The sequence below is a fragment of the Lonchura striata genome, chromosome 10 (genome assembly GCF_046129695.1).
Source record: "Lonchura striata isolate bLonStr1 chromosome 10, bLonStr1.mat, whole genome shotgun sequence".
Lineage (NCBI taxonomy): Eukaryota > Metazoa > Chordata > Aves > Passeriformes > Estrildidae > Lonchura > Lonchura striata.
Window position 1 is genome coordinate 1,242,137 of NC_134612.1, and position 16,793 is coordinate 1,258,929.

General features: G+C 38.3%; 1 protein-coding gene across 3 annotated transcripts in view; it reads right to left on the reverse strand.

The window, feature by feature from the left end:
* The window catches only part of CLSTN2 (calsyntenin 2), a 339,467-nt gene that overhangs the window by 15,734 nt on the left and 306,940 nt on the right, over nt 1-16,793 (reverse strand). For all 3 annotated transcript variants that reach the window (XM_077785560.1, XM_077785559.1, XM_031505652.2), the window contains 3 exons: nt 15,516-15,678; nt 3,651-3,817; nt 90-238 (listed from right to left, as the gene is read on the reverse strand). In XM_077785560.1, coding sequence (XP_077641686.1) covers nt 90-238; nt 3,651-3,817; nt 15,516-15,678 — 479 coding nt within the window. The remainder of the gene's footprint in view (nt 1-89; nt 239-3,650; nt 3,818-15,515; nt 15,679-16,793) is intronic.

Genomic DNA, 16,793 nt, shown 5'->3' on the forward strand with positions numbered 1-16,793 from the left:
CAAAATTATTATTTTAACATGGCCAAAGAGAAAAGTAGTTTGTTAAAAGTGTTCCTAATCTGTTCAATTCAGCTGGAAGTATAACTTACTGGACTTTAGATGAGACTTTGAGACGTCGTGCGCCTGCAGTAGGAAACTGTCTGGAGTTGATGTATGAGACCTTTTGGAGGGCTTGATTTATATTCTCAATGTCATCTCCTTCCATGACAAGGACTGACTGGGAAGGATTGAAGTGATACTGGGAGAAGTAAAAATAATTAGTATTTAAGAGACCAGGTACAGAGTACAAAATAATATATATTTTTAAGGAATGTTGCACGGACATAAGTTAAAAATTTAATGATTTAAGAAAAAAAACTCAGTAGCTATAATTGGCTGAATCCACACGTTGTTCTCTATAACATGTACTTGTATCAGTCACTTAAATGACTACTGTTGTAATTAATTTTGTAGGAAATTAATCCAGATTTGCTGTTCTTTTCCCAGCCTTATCAACCTTGCTGATACAATTTTTGCAGCAATTTGCAATGCTATTTATTTTTGAACTCTGTGGAAGTTCAAAACTTTAACTTACCACCATGATTATTATTTCTATGTAATCTTTTTAGGTTAAACACATTCCCCATACAAAAGCATTGCCTTTTGAGCAAGCTTAGTATGCAGAAGCATATTTGGGCTGCTTTCTGTTGTGGTTTTATCCTGGTATACCTTTCTGAGATATATTTCAGCATGAATGAACAAAACAATTACAACATTTGCCTCTTACATCTTCATTAATTTCAGACATACTAAAGGGGACTTTCCATCCTGTCTGATGATCAATAAGGGTGTCATGATTTAAGATGGAGCTGCTCACTGGGGCCAGCAAACCCTGCAAAGTCACTGCCTGCTCTTGTAGCCCTGAGCCTTCTCTACTCCATTGCACTGAACACAGATCAGTCTTGCTGACCAAAAACCTTGTCACTTTTGTGACATAACCAATGACTGATTTTTACCTTCATCATAATTAATCCTAATTCCATGTTTTATCTGTTAATTGGTTCAGTAAACCATCTGCATTACCAAGGAAACCAGGGTCACCCACTTGACATTGTACTCTACTGTTGCCAGCACAGAACAAAAATGCACCTTTCTCTCCTGGACAGGCTTTTCCCAAGGCTGGCCATTGATTATGGCCAGATGTTCTGTTAAAATACAGACAGTGTCTGCCTACATTTCCTTACAGCCAGAAAGGTTAAAAAACAAAACACATGAGATAGATTGTGAAAAACAGGAGGAAGCGCAGTGTCCTTTGTCAAACATGGAGGACTATGTTTAATGCTTGTGCAGGAAGATCACAACACACTGAAGGATATTTTTTAACAAAGAGGAGGACTAACATGAATCCCAGTCTGCATATACTTCTTTTTCCTCTCTTTAAGCTAGCAACAGTAAAGAATAAAATTAACAAAAGGAGACCCTAGCTAGCCAGTTAATAGCTCAGCCACCAAAACAGCTGGAACTATGCCAAAGGGACCAGTGAAAGGCCCAGTCCGAGCCATTTTTATCTTTCTCATTAAAAAAAGCTAAAAATAGCAACAGTTTAGACAGTGTCTCAGAGAGCCGTTACAGATACCAAAAATTAGGCTGCAGCCCAAAACCAGTCAACACTATCGTGTCAGAAACTGCTGCTACACTGCTCTTTCTTAGGTAGTTAAAGTGTGAATCTCCATGGTCCAAAATGCCTAAAACACCTTCCAGTATCAGTCTGACAACACTGAATCTGCAGAGCACCACATAAACAGCCCCACAGAGCCCATCATCTGTGCAGCTGTCACACATGTCTGGGATCAGGTGTGTTTGTTTTTGACACCACAACACCTTTCTCTCTCATTTTCTCTTCAAGGTCAGGCAACTGTTCTGCTTTCAACTGAGCTTCCTTCTGTCAGCCCCCCAAAGAAACCTTTCCACAATCTCTCTCTGATTGCTCCTTTCATTTTTGTCTCTTGCTGTTGCTCTCACTGTTGGCTTACTGAGGCAGTAAAAGCAACATTAGTAACTTAAAAACCTCACTATGCCTCATCTGTATTTCAGAAAATGAAAATGTTTTGAAGGTTTGCAAAAGCATGAGGGGGCAGAAAACAATCTCTTGCCTTCCTTTTTTCCTCTGCACTGCCAGTACAGTGAGGAAGCAGTCACAAATGCTGGAGCAGGAGTGGGTGGTAGAAGAAGGATTTTCCCAAGCCCATGAAACAGGGGTGACTTAAATATTGTCAGGTTTCAAAGGGCAACAAAAGGGGAGGAATTACTATGCTTTAAAGCCCCATGGACGAAGTGTACAGTGCTTTAATTAATTGAAAATCCCAGCAAAGAACTAACTATTAGGCATACACATGTGGGTTCCAGAAATCCCTACCTCCTCCTTGTATGCACTACTTTTTAAGACAGCTTTAACTGGCCCCTGTGTCCTGTTGCTGTGAGGAGCAGCAATGTGAAATTCTTAATGATGTTCTTGGTAGGATGATAAAATAATTCTTTGGGGTCTTTCCTCATATGTAAAAGTTAGTGCTATCAAATTTCCTCCTTATCTTTGCACTTTCAGTTTTCATTTTTACACTTGTTTTCACAAAATGTACCAGTTATACTACACCACTGCAGCCTATCATCACCCAGATAGGCATTTGGGCACATTTCAGGTCAATCTGTATCACAGAAAGGTTTGGCTAATAAAATGCTGTCCATGGCACTCCCACTGCACGTTCCAGATGTAGTGTTACGGCACCATCCTCCTCCCCTCTGAAAACCCCATAACAAAACACCCCTGTTCAGTTTCTCAGGATGAACTGTCTGCACCCAAAGGATCTTCCTGGGCTGGAACGGAAGCTCAGCTCCTTTGGAAGCGGTATTTGTGTTCTAGGAAACAGCTTCACAAATTCATTTACTCTGAGCATAAGAACACTGTCACCAAATAATGGTGTCAGTAAAAGAAAACTGACAATGCAGCTTATGTGAGCATTAGAATAGCCAAGATCCTACATATGTATCCAAAGAACAGAATTTCAGAATTATCTGAATGAATGCAAACCCATCTAGCCACTAGGTCAACTGAAACAGGATTTCCTTGTCTGTTGTTCTCCAATCTTAGAAAAAACTCTACACTACCAGTAGTCATATGCATAATGAAGATGGATAATGATTTATATTCAAATCTAAAAATTTAATTTCTTGACTTTAGGGTTTTTTGTGTTCAATTTTCATGTACCATAAAGTTTTCCTCTTTGAACGTACTGATTTTTAGAATGCTATTGCATTAAGACTTACGTATTCCACTGCTTTAAAACTACTTGAGATCAAAATTCAATAAATCTTTGGAATCATGTCTATTTCTGTAGAAGTAACAAAATAAGCATGAAAACACTACCTGGCAATTCACACAGACTCTGTAGTATCGCAGTGCCTTACTTTCTTATCATCTAGCTCTGCAATAATAGAGGCATTTTTCTTTGCAGTGTCACAGCTCTTTTACTGTTCTGTTTTTTCTTTGCATGATTTTATGGGAAATTACATTGCTTCTAGGAGTACATTTGCACTGTGTGTACTCTACCTTGGGCTCTCCATTTCATAAATGAGATCTAAATTTTTATAAAAGATGATGTCAGTTCATCCCTCACCTTTATTCCTTGGCCAAGACTCTCAAGAGAATTAATATCGAGACCTTCCTTGCAGGCCTGCAAACAGGAAATCACTTTCTGACTCTCAATTTTCCCTGGCCGTATTGTCAGACTGGCCAGGCTGCCATGAAAATACTGAGCAAACCTGGGCTTGGTGACTTCACCTCCTGCAAAAAAGAAGATGCAAAATGGTTATTGGTACCAACACACAAACTGCATATATAGTAAATCACTTGATGTTTTAACATGTTTAAAGAATCTCCATCCATCTCAGTCAAGTGTATTTGAGACCTCCTTTATTGTGGTAGAGTGGAATGTCTTTGTGGGTTATTGGTTGGTGTCTGGTAGCAGGCTGTCTTTAAGATTCTTGATTTCCCAGGATTGTATTCAGGTGTTTATAAAGCTGAGACAGCAAACCCAGAGGTGAAGCATGGCTTCACAAGTGTATACAAGGAAGCAGGTGATTTTTAAAAATTATCTTACTCGAGTACTCTAACACTAATTTAATAAATGTTAAAGACGAATATTTATTTATAGAAAAACAGTATTTGCAAGAGTTCCATGATAGGATCAACTACCTCTGACTTTGTCCTCCCAGGAACACAGTACCAGATGAGCTGAGAGTGCTGAGAGTGGTGGCTCTGTGTATACAAACTGCCACACTCCCTGGGCTGTGTCTGAGGACATTCTGGGAATTCCAGCAGTGAGCAGGGACCTGTGCACAGCCCCTCTCTGAGAGGCTGGGAGTGCTGTCCCTGACCCAAGGTGCATCATTTGGTACCAGGTCTGGTCCTTTGTGTTGCACAAGGCCCTGCAGACAGCTCGGTTTGGTTTCACCCTAGGCAGCTCCAAAGGAAGATTGATCTTTAGGAGCTGTCAATAAAACGTGATTACAGACTGCCTGCTCCAGAGATCATGGCATTTCAATTACTCTTGGGACACTTAGTGATCATCCTCCTTTAGGAGGATTTTTAGAACTTGTCTTTCCTGCAGTGTTATCTCTCTCAGTGCATGTGAGTTACTGCCTACCTCTAGCCTGGGAGGACCAAGGAAACCACACAACAGTGAGCCAGGCAGACTAATTGGATTAGCAGTTGACAAGCTGTTGATAAAGTGTTGTAATTGGTAGATAACTCATCTCTACAGTGTTTGTAGCTTTAGTGTCAAACAATATGTTTTTGGCAGGCAAGATAGCTCAAACTTGAACTTTGTGAATTGGAGCTTGATTGGGATGAAGTGGCAGATTTTCTTAAGGCTGCTGTTACCTAAAAGCCTGAAAACCCTCACTTCCAGTCTCTGCAGGATGAGCATTATGAAGAAGACTCAAGCTATCTTATATAGTGAAGAAAATACACACTGGTGTACTGGTAAGAAAGGGGTGTCCAAGCAGGCTGTTTCTTCAGAGAAGTAGGAAGGGGTTTTTTGTTTGTTTATTTGGGGTTTTTTGTGTGGTTTTCTTGGTTTGTTTTTTTGTTTTGTTTTGTTTTGTTTTGTTTTTTTTAACATTATACTATAAACTGCCTCTCTTTTTCTTACCCCAAAGGAAGGTTCCCAAGGGAAGATATTCTTGTCCACTCTCATTCATTTGTCCATTACACAGGAAATTTCCTCTGGGCAGAATTTTTTTTTTTTTTTGAGATTTCCTAGAAACTTTCATGTATACAACAGCTAAAGTTTAGCCTTTCTGATACTTACCAAGACAATTACTTGGTAATTATTTAATCATATATATGTAATATTATATTATTAAATATATTATATTGGTTATTATATATTATTATATTTTATTATTAATGTATTATTCTATTATATATTATATATTATAATAACATATCATTTGTTATATATTATTTAATGTATTATTAAATATATATTGATTAATTATATATATAATATATATATATATTATTTATAATTATAACTATAAATAAATAGTACATTATGGGGACATTGGCTTTTCAGCCAAAATACTGTTATATTTATCTGCTTACATTGTCTTTAAAAGCACACATACAGCAGTAATATACCTGGACAGAAAAAGGTATGCTGAATTAAAAATAAAAAAGCAAACATCTCCTTTAAAGGAGACAAAATAATGTAAGATCTTACAGAAGAAGAAGGAATCACATTTTATTTGAAGTTTCATATTCTCATATCACTACAAAATTGTGAAGACAGCAAGTTCAAAGGCTAAAATACCAACACTAATCCTGGAGCTTTGAAATTTAGAAAGTCTGCCAGTAGGTCTTAATAATTCTGACGCAATGCAGGCTCAGATCTATGAATGTATTTAAATCTGAAATACACTCATTAAAATGTATATAAAAGATCAGACAAGAAGCCAGAACAAAGAACTCAGTGCTGTGTCTTTGCCTGACAGAAACAAGCAGAATGAACCAAAGCATCCATGAACAGATACTGATTGTTCTTCCACTTTGGACTAGTTCTTATCTGGTATTCTTGACAAAGCACTTAAAATTACATTTCTAGTTCATTAACAGTGATACAGTATTTGCCTATAAATCATTAAATACGCAGTGTATTCAAGACACACTTAAGTGTGCCCAAGCCACACTTAAGAAATGCTTGTGCACAAGGAGGTATTAAATTAAATCTTGGAGATGTATAATTCTTGTTTAAAGTAATTTGTCCAGCCATCAACATAAAAGCATGGAAGGCAATAAGAGTGTTTCCAGGAATAAGTTTTTAAAAGACTCTGAAAATGCATGCACTACAAAAACATTGAGCATTTAAAAGAACAAGGCTTACACACCCTCTTCACAGGAATAAGTAGGTGTTTGTGCAGGTACAGAGATCAAGACTGGACTGTAAAGGAGGTGACATAATCTTTGCTTCGGAGAGGCTATCAACTTAAACAAAAATCCCCAAGTATTTCAAGAAACTGTGAGTGGAAAATAGCTGGGAGTAGCCAGTGTCATACTTTGGGAGTAGAGAAAATCTGCAGAACCGTGGCCATGGTGGTGACAGCGTGATCCAGGCTGAGATAATACATGTGAACAACCAAGAACAGAATCTGCACGGACATGAAGGGATGAGGCACTCTGCCCCCAGCCCTGAGACAAATACAGCTGTACCTAATCTATTCTTGAGAATATTGCCTGAGTTTTCTAAACTCTTCAGAAGACAGAAGCTCCCCACGGAATCCCCTACACCAACCACTGACCCTTGAGGTGGTTTCCCAACTGGAAACGTGAGCACTCAGAATACATCTGTATCATTTTCCTTTGCCAGGATAAACAAGGACTTCTCTTTATCTTCCACCTAACACTGTAGACTATGAATATCCTTGTTGCTCTTCCTGGAATTAACTTGCTGAATTACTAACCCTGCGGTAGTGTTCTTGTCATCACTGTATGTGTAAAAGAGGATGTGTCTCTTCATCCAGGGCACTGAGAACACCAGTTTTTAATCACATGAAAAAACAAGAACATTTAAAGAGAGAATACTATCTTATACCAGATTGCTAAATAAGCCTTCCATAAGCAACTTTTACCCCAGTGTTAAAGACAAAAGTATATACCTGCCAATTCTGAACTTGAAGGTGAACAGAAGTCATTATATCTGACTCTTCTTACAGTTGCTTGTAAATGCAGCATGCTGTCATTTTGATATTCTTCTGTCTCAGCATTTCAGAATCTTCTCAGCTCAGTGGGGTACATTAGCTGCTGATGTTCCCCTCACCAGTAATTATTAGATTGCAAATGGACAAAATCGAATGCAAGAAAAATGGGAAGCAAAACCCAAAACTTTCACTAAAATTAAAGGAATTGCCTAAAGCCAGTTTCCTACAAATCCTGCTTTCTAGCTTTCATAAAATGTTTTATTTATATTTGGGTAAATTAAATTGGTGTGTTTGAAAGCTATCTGCTTCTGCAATCTGATATTTGAGTATTTTACTTCAACTTCTCAGTGGGTGGAAATTTAGCCCAGGATGGCCAATCTCCAAATCCTAGTCACTCTAAAATTCTGAGCTCCCAAGACTAAATGAGTATAAAGATATTTAATTCAGAATGAACATGACAATTCCATTGCATGTTTAAGCATGATGGATAACTGTACCTAATGCTGATAGAAACATTTTACAGAATATTATCCAAATTCTTCTAAGTGCTGATTTTTCAAATAGAGATCCTTTGACCCTGAGCAGGATTATTTCATGCTCCCCATGCAGCCAACAGGCAGCTCAGAGTCAGTGGCTTCACTGGGCAGGAGGATGCTCAGTATCACTGCCTGGACTTGACTCAGCACTGATGCTACCACCTGCTAAGAAACAACTGAGAAATGACATGAACTGCTCCTAAACAGCCCTTACTGCTTTAAGGCACTTTGAGCTCTTGGTTCTGGCACCAAACAACACTAAGCAACAACACTAAGAAAAAACCTTTTTGGGATAATGAAGACCTAAATAGATTACACAAAGAATGAAGTGGAGCTCCAGTAATGATGGTCAAGTATATGCAAATTTATAAGTTCTGTAACACAGCATCTCCAGTTTCTCTTCAGAGCTCAAGATAACCAATTAACTTGGATTGCCTCAGCAAGGTTCATGGGACTTACTTGGTGTCAGGGTCTTTTTGCCCTTTCTTACAAGTGAAACACGGCTCAGATACAGCTCATCTCCAAGAAGATGTTGGTAAGTTCTGAGAGAATGCAAAAACCTAGTCCTCAACTGTGTTATAGCTTGTGTTTCACTCAACACTATGTTTATTGATTGCTATGGATTAATATGCCTTGGATGTTAATTCTTGGGGGATGGTTAAGTAGTTAAGGCTGATGAATGATAGGGCCAAGAGAGGAAAACAGAACCTTCCCTGCTGTCAGGGAATTAAGTTAATGTCTGTAACACAAAAAAAGACTGGAACTACACTATAGTTTAGTTATCAACTATTCTTACTACAATTCCTTACATTAAAAATGTTTGAAGCTACTGATTTTTTTCTCTTCCTTAAATGTAAATGTTGTGGTTGTCATCACAGTTGCGAGGGAACACAGGCCACAGGGTTGTTCAGATCTTGCTGATAAAATTGGGCATTGCTTTTCACACCTGACCCAGCATGCACCAACATTACTGAAGTCCAGCAGATGCAGGAGGATGGATGGTGGCTTTTGGCATTAATTCAACTCTTGTAAAGGGAAGATGGTGTCAACAGACTGTGGAGGTATCCAGAGGAACTGTGACATCATAATTATTCACTATAATAATAATTCACTCCTTAGTCATTGTCAAAGTAGCATGCATCATACTTTTCACTTGCTAAAATAAGAACTGTTTTCTGGACTGATATTCTTCTGTGCTGTTTCTGATCTCTTTTGCTGTTGGAAATATCTAGATAACTAGAGCTATCAGGGTATGCTGACAGGTAGTGTCCCATGATATTAGGTGCAGCCTAGAGGCATCTCCTACACTGGGGCCAGGGTGTTTCCCTCCCACAAGAAGCCTAAAAGCCTCTGAGCACTTGTGAGTGTTGGTTCCCTCCTGTGCCATTCACTGCTATGGCTGAGCTCACAGCAAGCCCAGCAGAAGGCACAGCCAGGGATGGACTCACCCAGCAGGACATGCAGGAGACCCCACAGACCCCTGAGTGGGGAGGGATCACGCTGCCAATGAAAGCAAGACTTTACAATATCAGTTCTTAGCACAGACATAAATAGGCACAGGCGCAGTTACAGCTGCTGCCTGAAATTTCAAACATACCAGATCAAATGCAGGAGAGTAACCGACTTAATTTTAGCTGAATATGTTGCAGATGTCTGTCTGTCTTGGGGACAGTTTAGTGGGGATGACTCCTTGTATACATGGAGGAAAACAAATGGTTTTTATAAACAGTTGAAGACTGCCAGATGAACAATTTAGAGGGGTTAAGAACAGTTACCTGGCAATCAACCTCTCATTGCAGCTACAGATATCACATATCTGCTAGATATAATGTGAAACAGTGAATTACAGCCATGGTAAGCTACAGCATAACCTTGTGACAAGCCATTCACTTGTGTCACTACTTTCCTGACAGATCTTTAAGAGCCATACACAAACTCCTTGCCTCCCAAAATGCCTTGTATGAATTCAAGACTTTATCTTTTCAGAGAAACCCATGAGGAAGTCTGTCTTCTGCTAAAAAATTATCAGACTACCAAATCACATAACTTGCTTCCTTCCTCTGTCTGCTTTTGCCCCTGAATGTATAGCAATAAAGGGATCAGAGTGGGAATCTATAAACCTTGGTTTAATGGGAGAAGTTTCTCACTCTGTAAAAGGGTCCATTTGCTATGTCCTCAGATAAACTGAATCAGAAATAATGAACGCAGAGGAGAGCTTCATGGGGTGAGCTCTTGTAAAGTGTGCTCCAGGATAAGCTAACAATTTGTTTGCATTGCTCAGGAGAATGAAACAGGATGTTAAAACCTAAAAGGGAGACTAAGAACAGAAGATAGTGAATTCTGATTCTATTCTTGCTGCGATGCAGACTTTTTTATGTGACCCATGGAAAAATCATCTACTGCACTTTATCCCCACAGAGCATGGGTGACTCTCCCACCTTGCTGCACCTTATTATTATTTGAAAATATCTTGAGACTCTTAAGGCAAAAGGGGAAATATTAAAGTATTTTTATGCTAAATAAGAAAAAGTAGTAATGAGAACCTTGGGGAGCTCTATCCCAATGGACCATGTCTGCTTTAATACCCATTCAGGGAAGAAGCAGTTCAAACACAGATCCACTTCCCTCCTGTTCTCTTTGGTGTCTCTTTTGCTCTAGGACGCTGATGTGTAAGAGGGTAAATTTTGTCCTTCAGATATTCTGAGAGTAATTCTGCCTGAAAATTTCTTTCACCGTTAGTGAAAGAGCTGCACTTTGACCTTAAATAACCTGACCTACATCAAAATCACACCCTTGATAATCATCAATGACACCAGTAATGTGAACAAATTTTTAAAGATGTTAAGTTATATAATTAACCATGTGTACCTGCAGAGAAAGCTGTCAAAATTCATGAGGGTACAGAAAGGGCTAATTCCAGGAATGGCTGTACCAGGTGTCTGTTTCTGCCCTCACTAGGAATCCAGTTAGCTCTGTGGTCAGCCTTATCTTTTCCCAGGCCTCACATCACTGAAATCCCAGCTAAGGAGTAAATTGGGATGTGCCATGCATGAAGGCTGGCACTTTGCTGTGCTTAGGTGCTACCTGTCAATTCTCCTGGGTGACATGTAGCCAAACCAACATAACTTCAGCTTAAAGATAATGCTTAAACGCCTACCCTCTAATAAACCACCCCAACTCAAGTATAGCAGTACTTAACATCAACTGCACAAAAAAATAATTCACTCTAGGCTAACCACTGTGAAGGACCCTAAATCAATGAGGTAGCTCTGCTTAGATCTTCCTTTTAGTAAGACCCCTGAAGAAAGAACCAAGGGTTTTAGATTAAAAAAGGAAAATTATATCACAGTAATATACAGTATACCTGATTTTTCGTAGTAGATAAAGTTCATATGATTATGCCAGTACAAATCATGCAGCTTTCTTTGTGTGCAGAGTCATTAGAACTGGGAACCATTCCCCAGGCTTGGTTTTATGTAATTGGGCCATTTCCTGGGCTGCAGTAAACTTGACCCAGTGCCTGACAGACCCTAGGAAGGGTCTTTTCCATCACTTTTAAAGGCTGGCTTTCTGCTGTTTCAACCATCTTCACTCCCTGCTTGCCTCCAAGAATCTGCCCTTCAGGAAAAAGGCTAATTTTCCCTACTTCTTGGAGAATCCTATAACTCAACTCACATTATTTTAAGAAATTCTGCATAAAATCAGGAACAAACAAATCAGGCAAGATTTTTACATTGCCTGATGTAAAGGGTAAAGATGTAGGAGATATTTGCTTATGCCACAGACAAACCAAGTGAGCACACCATAGGCTAAAATTTGAATTTGTCACATAAGCCTGAAGAATAGCACATTCAGTTTGTTTTCATTGTCAGGAGAACAGCACTGATCTTAAACTGCTCTTATATTTCACTTGATCAGCTGAAGTTAGAAATAAAAAACAACCTAACTTTTCATAATGAGTGCTATAAACAAGGCTATAAAAGTCAGAAAGCAGTTACTCAGGCATTGAAATATTAATAATAGGCAATAATAATTTTAAAGAAAAGAATTTTTCATGTCCAAGATCCCTTTAGGCTACAACTCTGAGAAAGACAAGGTGGAGGTGCAGACATGGTGCTTGCTGCTGAGCCCCAGGATAAGGACCAGTGTAAGTGGTGGAAAAATCAGGGCTCAAGGAGTGACTTGTGTCCCAGAGGACACTCAGGCTCCTAAAGAAGCAGCAGAACAATTCCAGTTTCCAGACCAGAGCTGAACATTTTCATCTACAAGAGGGTAAATACCTCATAGCAGTAGTAGATTTTCCTATTAGTGCTAACAGAGCAAATTGCAATTTTTGTTCTTGATTTTTCACTGTCCTTTAAATACACTCCTCCTGCTCCCATGCCAGTCCTTCAGTTGCCCCACAGCCACAATGACTTTTGGCTGTCAGCAAATCAGAGTCAGGGTGTGAAGAAAAAAGGAATGTTATTTCTTCTGATTCATTTACCTGTCTGAGTTGAGACTGTTTTTCAAATAATTTGACTTTGACAAACAGATGCTGTGTACTCAGAACTGTAAGTGGTTTAGTAAAGACAGGAAAGAAGGTCTTGCCCTTTCTGAAGGAAGAGGTAAGAGCAGTGTTCCTTTAATAGTAAAAGGGTTTAAAATCAGCAGGATTTAGGGTTAAAAGGCAAATAAAGCTTAGTAGGCCCTGAAAAGAAAAATAAATACCCTAAGTACATGAAGACCTTGTACTTTACTAGAACTGCACCTGTGTAGCTAGTACATGATAAATGATATAATTGTTAGATGTGATGATTGTTTAGTAATTAAATATAATTACTGTTTAATCATAAGAATAATAGTGAGAAACTGTGGTCAAGGACCTAAAAAAGATCACGAGAAACTCATGCCAATGTATACAATAAAACAATATATGTTTAATAATTAATATGTAAGTTATATAACAATAGAATTATAAAATACGTTCAGCTCAAAAGCCATGTCAGAGTCAGATTTGGGTTTGTACCCCTGATTCCCAGAGCTATTAATAAAAGCACCTGCATATAATCATATCCCGTGATTATGTGTGCCCCTGATGCTAACACTTTCTGCCAGTGCTTTGATGAAAAGAAAGGAAGTAGTCTTAGCAAACTAGAGCTGGAAATTCTTCATATCCTCTTAACAAGAAGACTCCTGAATGGCTTATGGCACCAAAATCAGCATATATTTTACTGAAATAAACCACAGAATGTTGTAAAGCAGCTTTATAATGTGAAAATGTAGAGGTTTAGACTATTGCTACTGACTAAAATGTATTAGCTTAAGTAGACTTAGTAACAGCTTCACAGAAAGTATATATAGTTAAAATATTTATTTGATAGAGCCTCTTTTTCTTGAAATATACAAACCTTGAAAATTATTGCTTTGACTATAATAGATTTGCTTTCTATGTTAATTAATTACTATTTTACATACTGAAATACAGTGCCGAATCTTATTAACAAGGTGACTTTACACACCATTCATTTAAAATAGTTTGAGGTGAACAAAACAAATGTACCAAATGATAAGCTTTGTCAAAAGCAGTATCTTGAAATCTTGTTTCACACAATCATTAAAAGTTTATCTTTTTGCCTGACACATGATAGCTTATCAGAATCTTCAGCACACTGTACTACTAAATTTTAGCATTTTAATGAGGTGGAAAATTTGTTTCTACTTTTGAGGAGCTCAAATTTTCTCACTATGAAAAGTGCAATAACCTAATATTGCAGTAAATATTAATGGCAGCTATAGGTAAGATTTCAGTAGTGTAAATCAGGTGTTTCACCAAAAAGGAAGAAGAATCTTATCCTGAATTGCTATTATTAAGCCACCAAATTATCCCAGGCAAAAATAAAAATGTTTTAAAACAATTGCCACTTTTTATTTTTTTAACAGCTTAAATATGAAATATAGTCTGTGGCTAGATTGTATTCAGAGGCTATATGAGCCTAATTCCTTCTCTTCCCAATTTGAGACAAGGAGACAGAGGTGCAGAGGGAGCAAGATTATTGTTGTTGTTCTCAGCTGCCTTGGGGGCAGATGAACCCCATGGATGCAGGGCTGTGGCAAAGCTGGCACAGCTTTTGCTTAGGCAGGGGTTGTTTCACAGAACGAGCTGTGGAACTGTAAACTGCTCCACAGGCCCCCAGACGTGGCATTTGCAGCATGATTAACGTGAAATTCGGGTGAGGGCTGAAGGGAGTGGATTCCCAGCAATACAAAGACTTCTAGGACAAAAACCCCAAAACACTAAAGATTGCTTTTAGAGAGTAACAAAAACACTAAGTGTGGATGAAAGAAGATAAGGGGCAGAAGTAATACAATAATGCACAAAAACATTTATGTTGACCTATGCAGAAAACCTTGTATAAATATGAAGTAAGGGATTAAAATGAATTTTTTAGCACAGCTACAGAGAAAGCGTGATTTTTCAGAAGGCAGTACTCCATGATTATTCACAGCCTTTATGGCATTTACTCATGTCTGAAAAGAACTAAATTTACAATGACATTAGCATTTTCTAACTCTGGAACTTTGATCTAAAAGTACTGCACCAATATTGCATAACAAAAAAATGAACACATGCAAACACCAGCTAGACAAGAAACAGTCTATACTTTTCCAAGTATCAGGGATTAGTGCAATGCTGACCAGCTTATCACACCTCCAATAATTATTAATATTGTCAACTTACTAAATTTTTTTAGGGTTAGTGCAGCTTCATTTCTGCATGTTGCCATCAAAGTAAAGATTAGATCTTTACCCCACTCATAATCTAACAGCTGAATTTGCTTCAAGTACTATTTACATTGAACATCCCTGCCATGAATAAGATGTCCAAATTTTGCAAATAAGCAGAGATCAAATTGGTAAACAAGGTGATAATGGAGAAAGTGAGACTACATGAAAGAGTGGGGAAGAGATACAATCTACCTTAAAGCATTTTTTTCCTAATTACAGTTTTCTTAAATTCATTTTTTAAGTGGAAAAAAGACAGCGTAAGTAGAAAATCAACATGGAAGGGTAATGGAGACAAATTTATAAAAGCAGATAAACAGAGAAAAAGGAGTATTTCAGGTATAAGGCAGAAAACAGAGAAATAAATTGGTGTAAGGACCAGGTAAAAAGAATGAGAAGAATTGGATTATAAAGGGTAGAAAACAGAGAAAGGTAATATTTAAGCAAATCCCCATATGGCTCAAGAGTTTGGACTTTGGGATTTATTTTACTCTCACTTTTACCACTGGTGTACAGCAGTGGTAAAAGTGAGTGTGTGAATCAAATAAATTACTGGAATTGCTGGTGAGATACATCCAGCATGAAGAGCCCAGGACTAGGCCATGAGTTGTAAAAGAAAAATAAAAGGCAGGGACTGAAAAGAGATAGCTGGAGTTCTTTAGTATCTAGATAGTTTGCTTAAGGCTGGAAAACAAGAGAAACAACTAAAAGAAGTGAAGACAAAAGATAAAGAAGACAGTCTTTCATACTGAATAGACAAACTATAGCCAATATTTCTTCAGGTGACAAAAATGCAAAGCCACTGTTAATATCCTGTCCATTTCATCCTTGGACTTGATTCATTAGCAATTCTGGATATACACCTGATTTAATACCATCAATCTTTTAGCAGTTTATTGCCTATAAAATCAGTGAGACAAGCAAGATTCTTTCTTGGCCTGAACTCCTGATAGTGTTGTCTGTTAGTGGGCGTGATTTTACCTTGCCAGCAAGCCCCCACTGTGAGCTGCATGGCGATGTGGGAGGGGTGGATGGGCCAGTCGTTGGTCACCAGGTACGGCTCATACGTTGTTCCGTCCATGTACAGCGTCACCACGGGGAACTCCACATTGACCACGTAGTAGTGCCACTCCTTGTCACAGATCTGGGAGACAGAGCAAAGTATTAGCTCTTACAGGGACTGACTTTTTATGTCCTATAGGGTTTTTAAATTGTGTTTCCAAATTTCAGTTATGGCAAATAATGTTACTGCAATTTCTATGTCTCTAACATTAATGAAAGACAAAACAATGTTGATAAATACTCTTGGCAAAATATATATTCGCAAAATATATGTGATAAATAGAGGATTCTTAAAACACACTCTGAAAACAAGACATGGATAGGAATTAGAGAAATGAGACAATTTGGTATTTAATCTGTATTTTCACATTTCCTAATACATAATTGTCTTAGGTTGCAAAGGCAAGATGTGGCTGGGGGTATGTATTCTATTGCCATTGGTTAGAGGTGGGGCAGTTTCCTCTATCTCTTCCATAACCAATCCTCCCTCCAGGAGATATCTTCTGTTAATGGGCCATTGAGTGTCACTGCATGGCTGATAAAATTCCATCATCCCATTGGGAGATGCTCCGCCTAAGGGGAGGAGCCAAGCATTCCTACCTGGATATAATCATAGATTTTGGAACACCACAGTCAGCCTTTTCCCACTGCATTCCAGAGGAGCAGCTTTCTTTTCCACTGGATTGCCAGAGAAAGACCAGGCCCATCTACACCACCACTAGACCTTCAGAGGAAAACTCCACCCTTCTACAGGAGGACTGCTTCAACAAAAACACACCTGCAGGAGGACTGTAGCCACCATTTAATGGGACTAATGCCACCATCCTGACCCAAAGGCTGTCAGGTTGGATTCTGACTCTGTCAGTGTTGTTTTGTATAACTACATCTTAATTTTTATTTTTTCCTAATAAATAACTATTATTACTATTCCCATCTCTTTGCCTGGGAGCCCCTTGATTTCAAAATTATAATAATTCAGAGGGAGGGGGGTTTACATTTTCCATTTCAAAAGAGGCTCCTGCCTTCCTTAGCAGACATCTATTTTTTCAAATTAAGACAATAATATTAGTTTCTTAATGCTTGTATCTAGTTTCTGTTGAAAACAGAATACTTCATGTAAGATACACAGAGGGTGTACTGGCATAGTTACTGAGCATTCCTATTATGTTCAGATTAAGAAATTGTACAGCCCTTAGT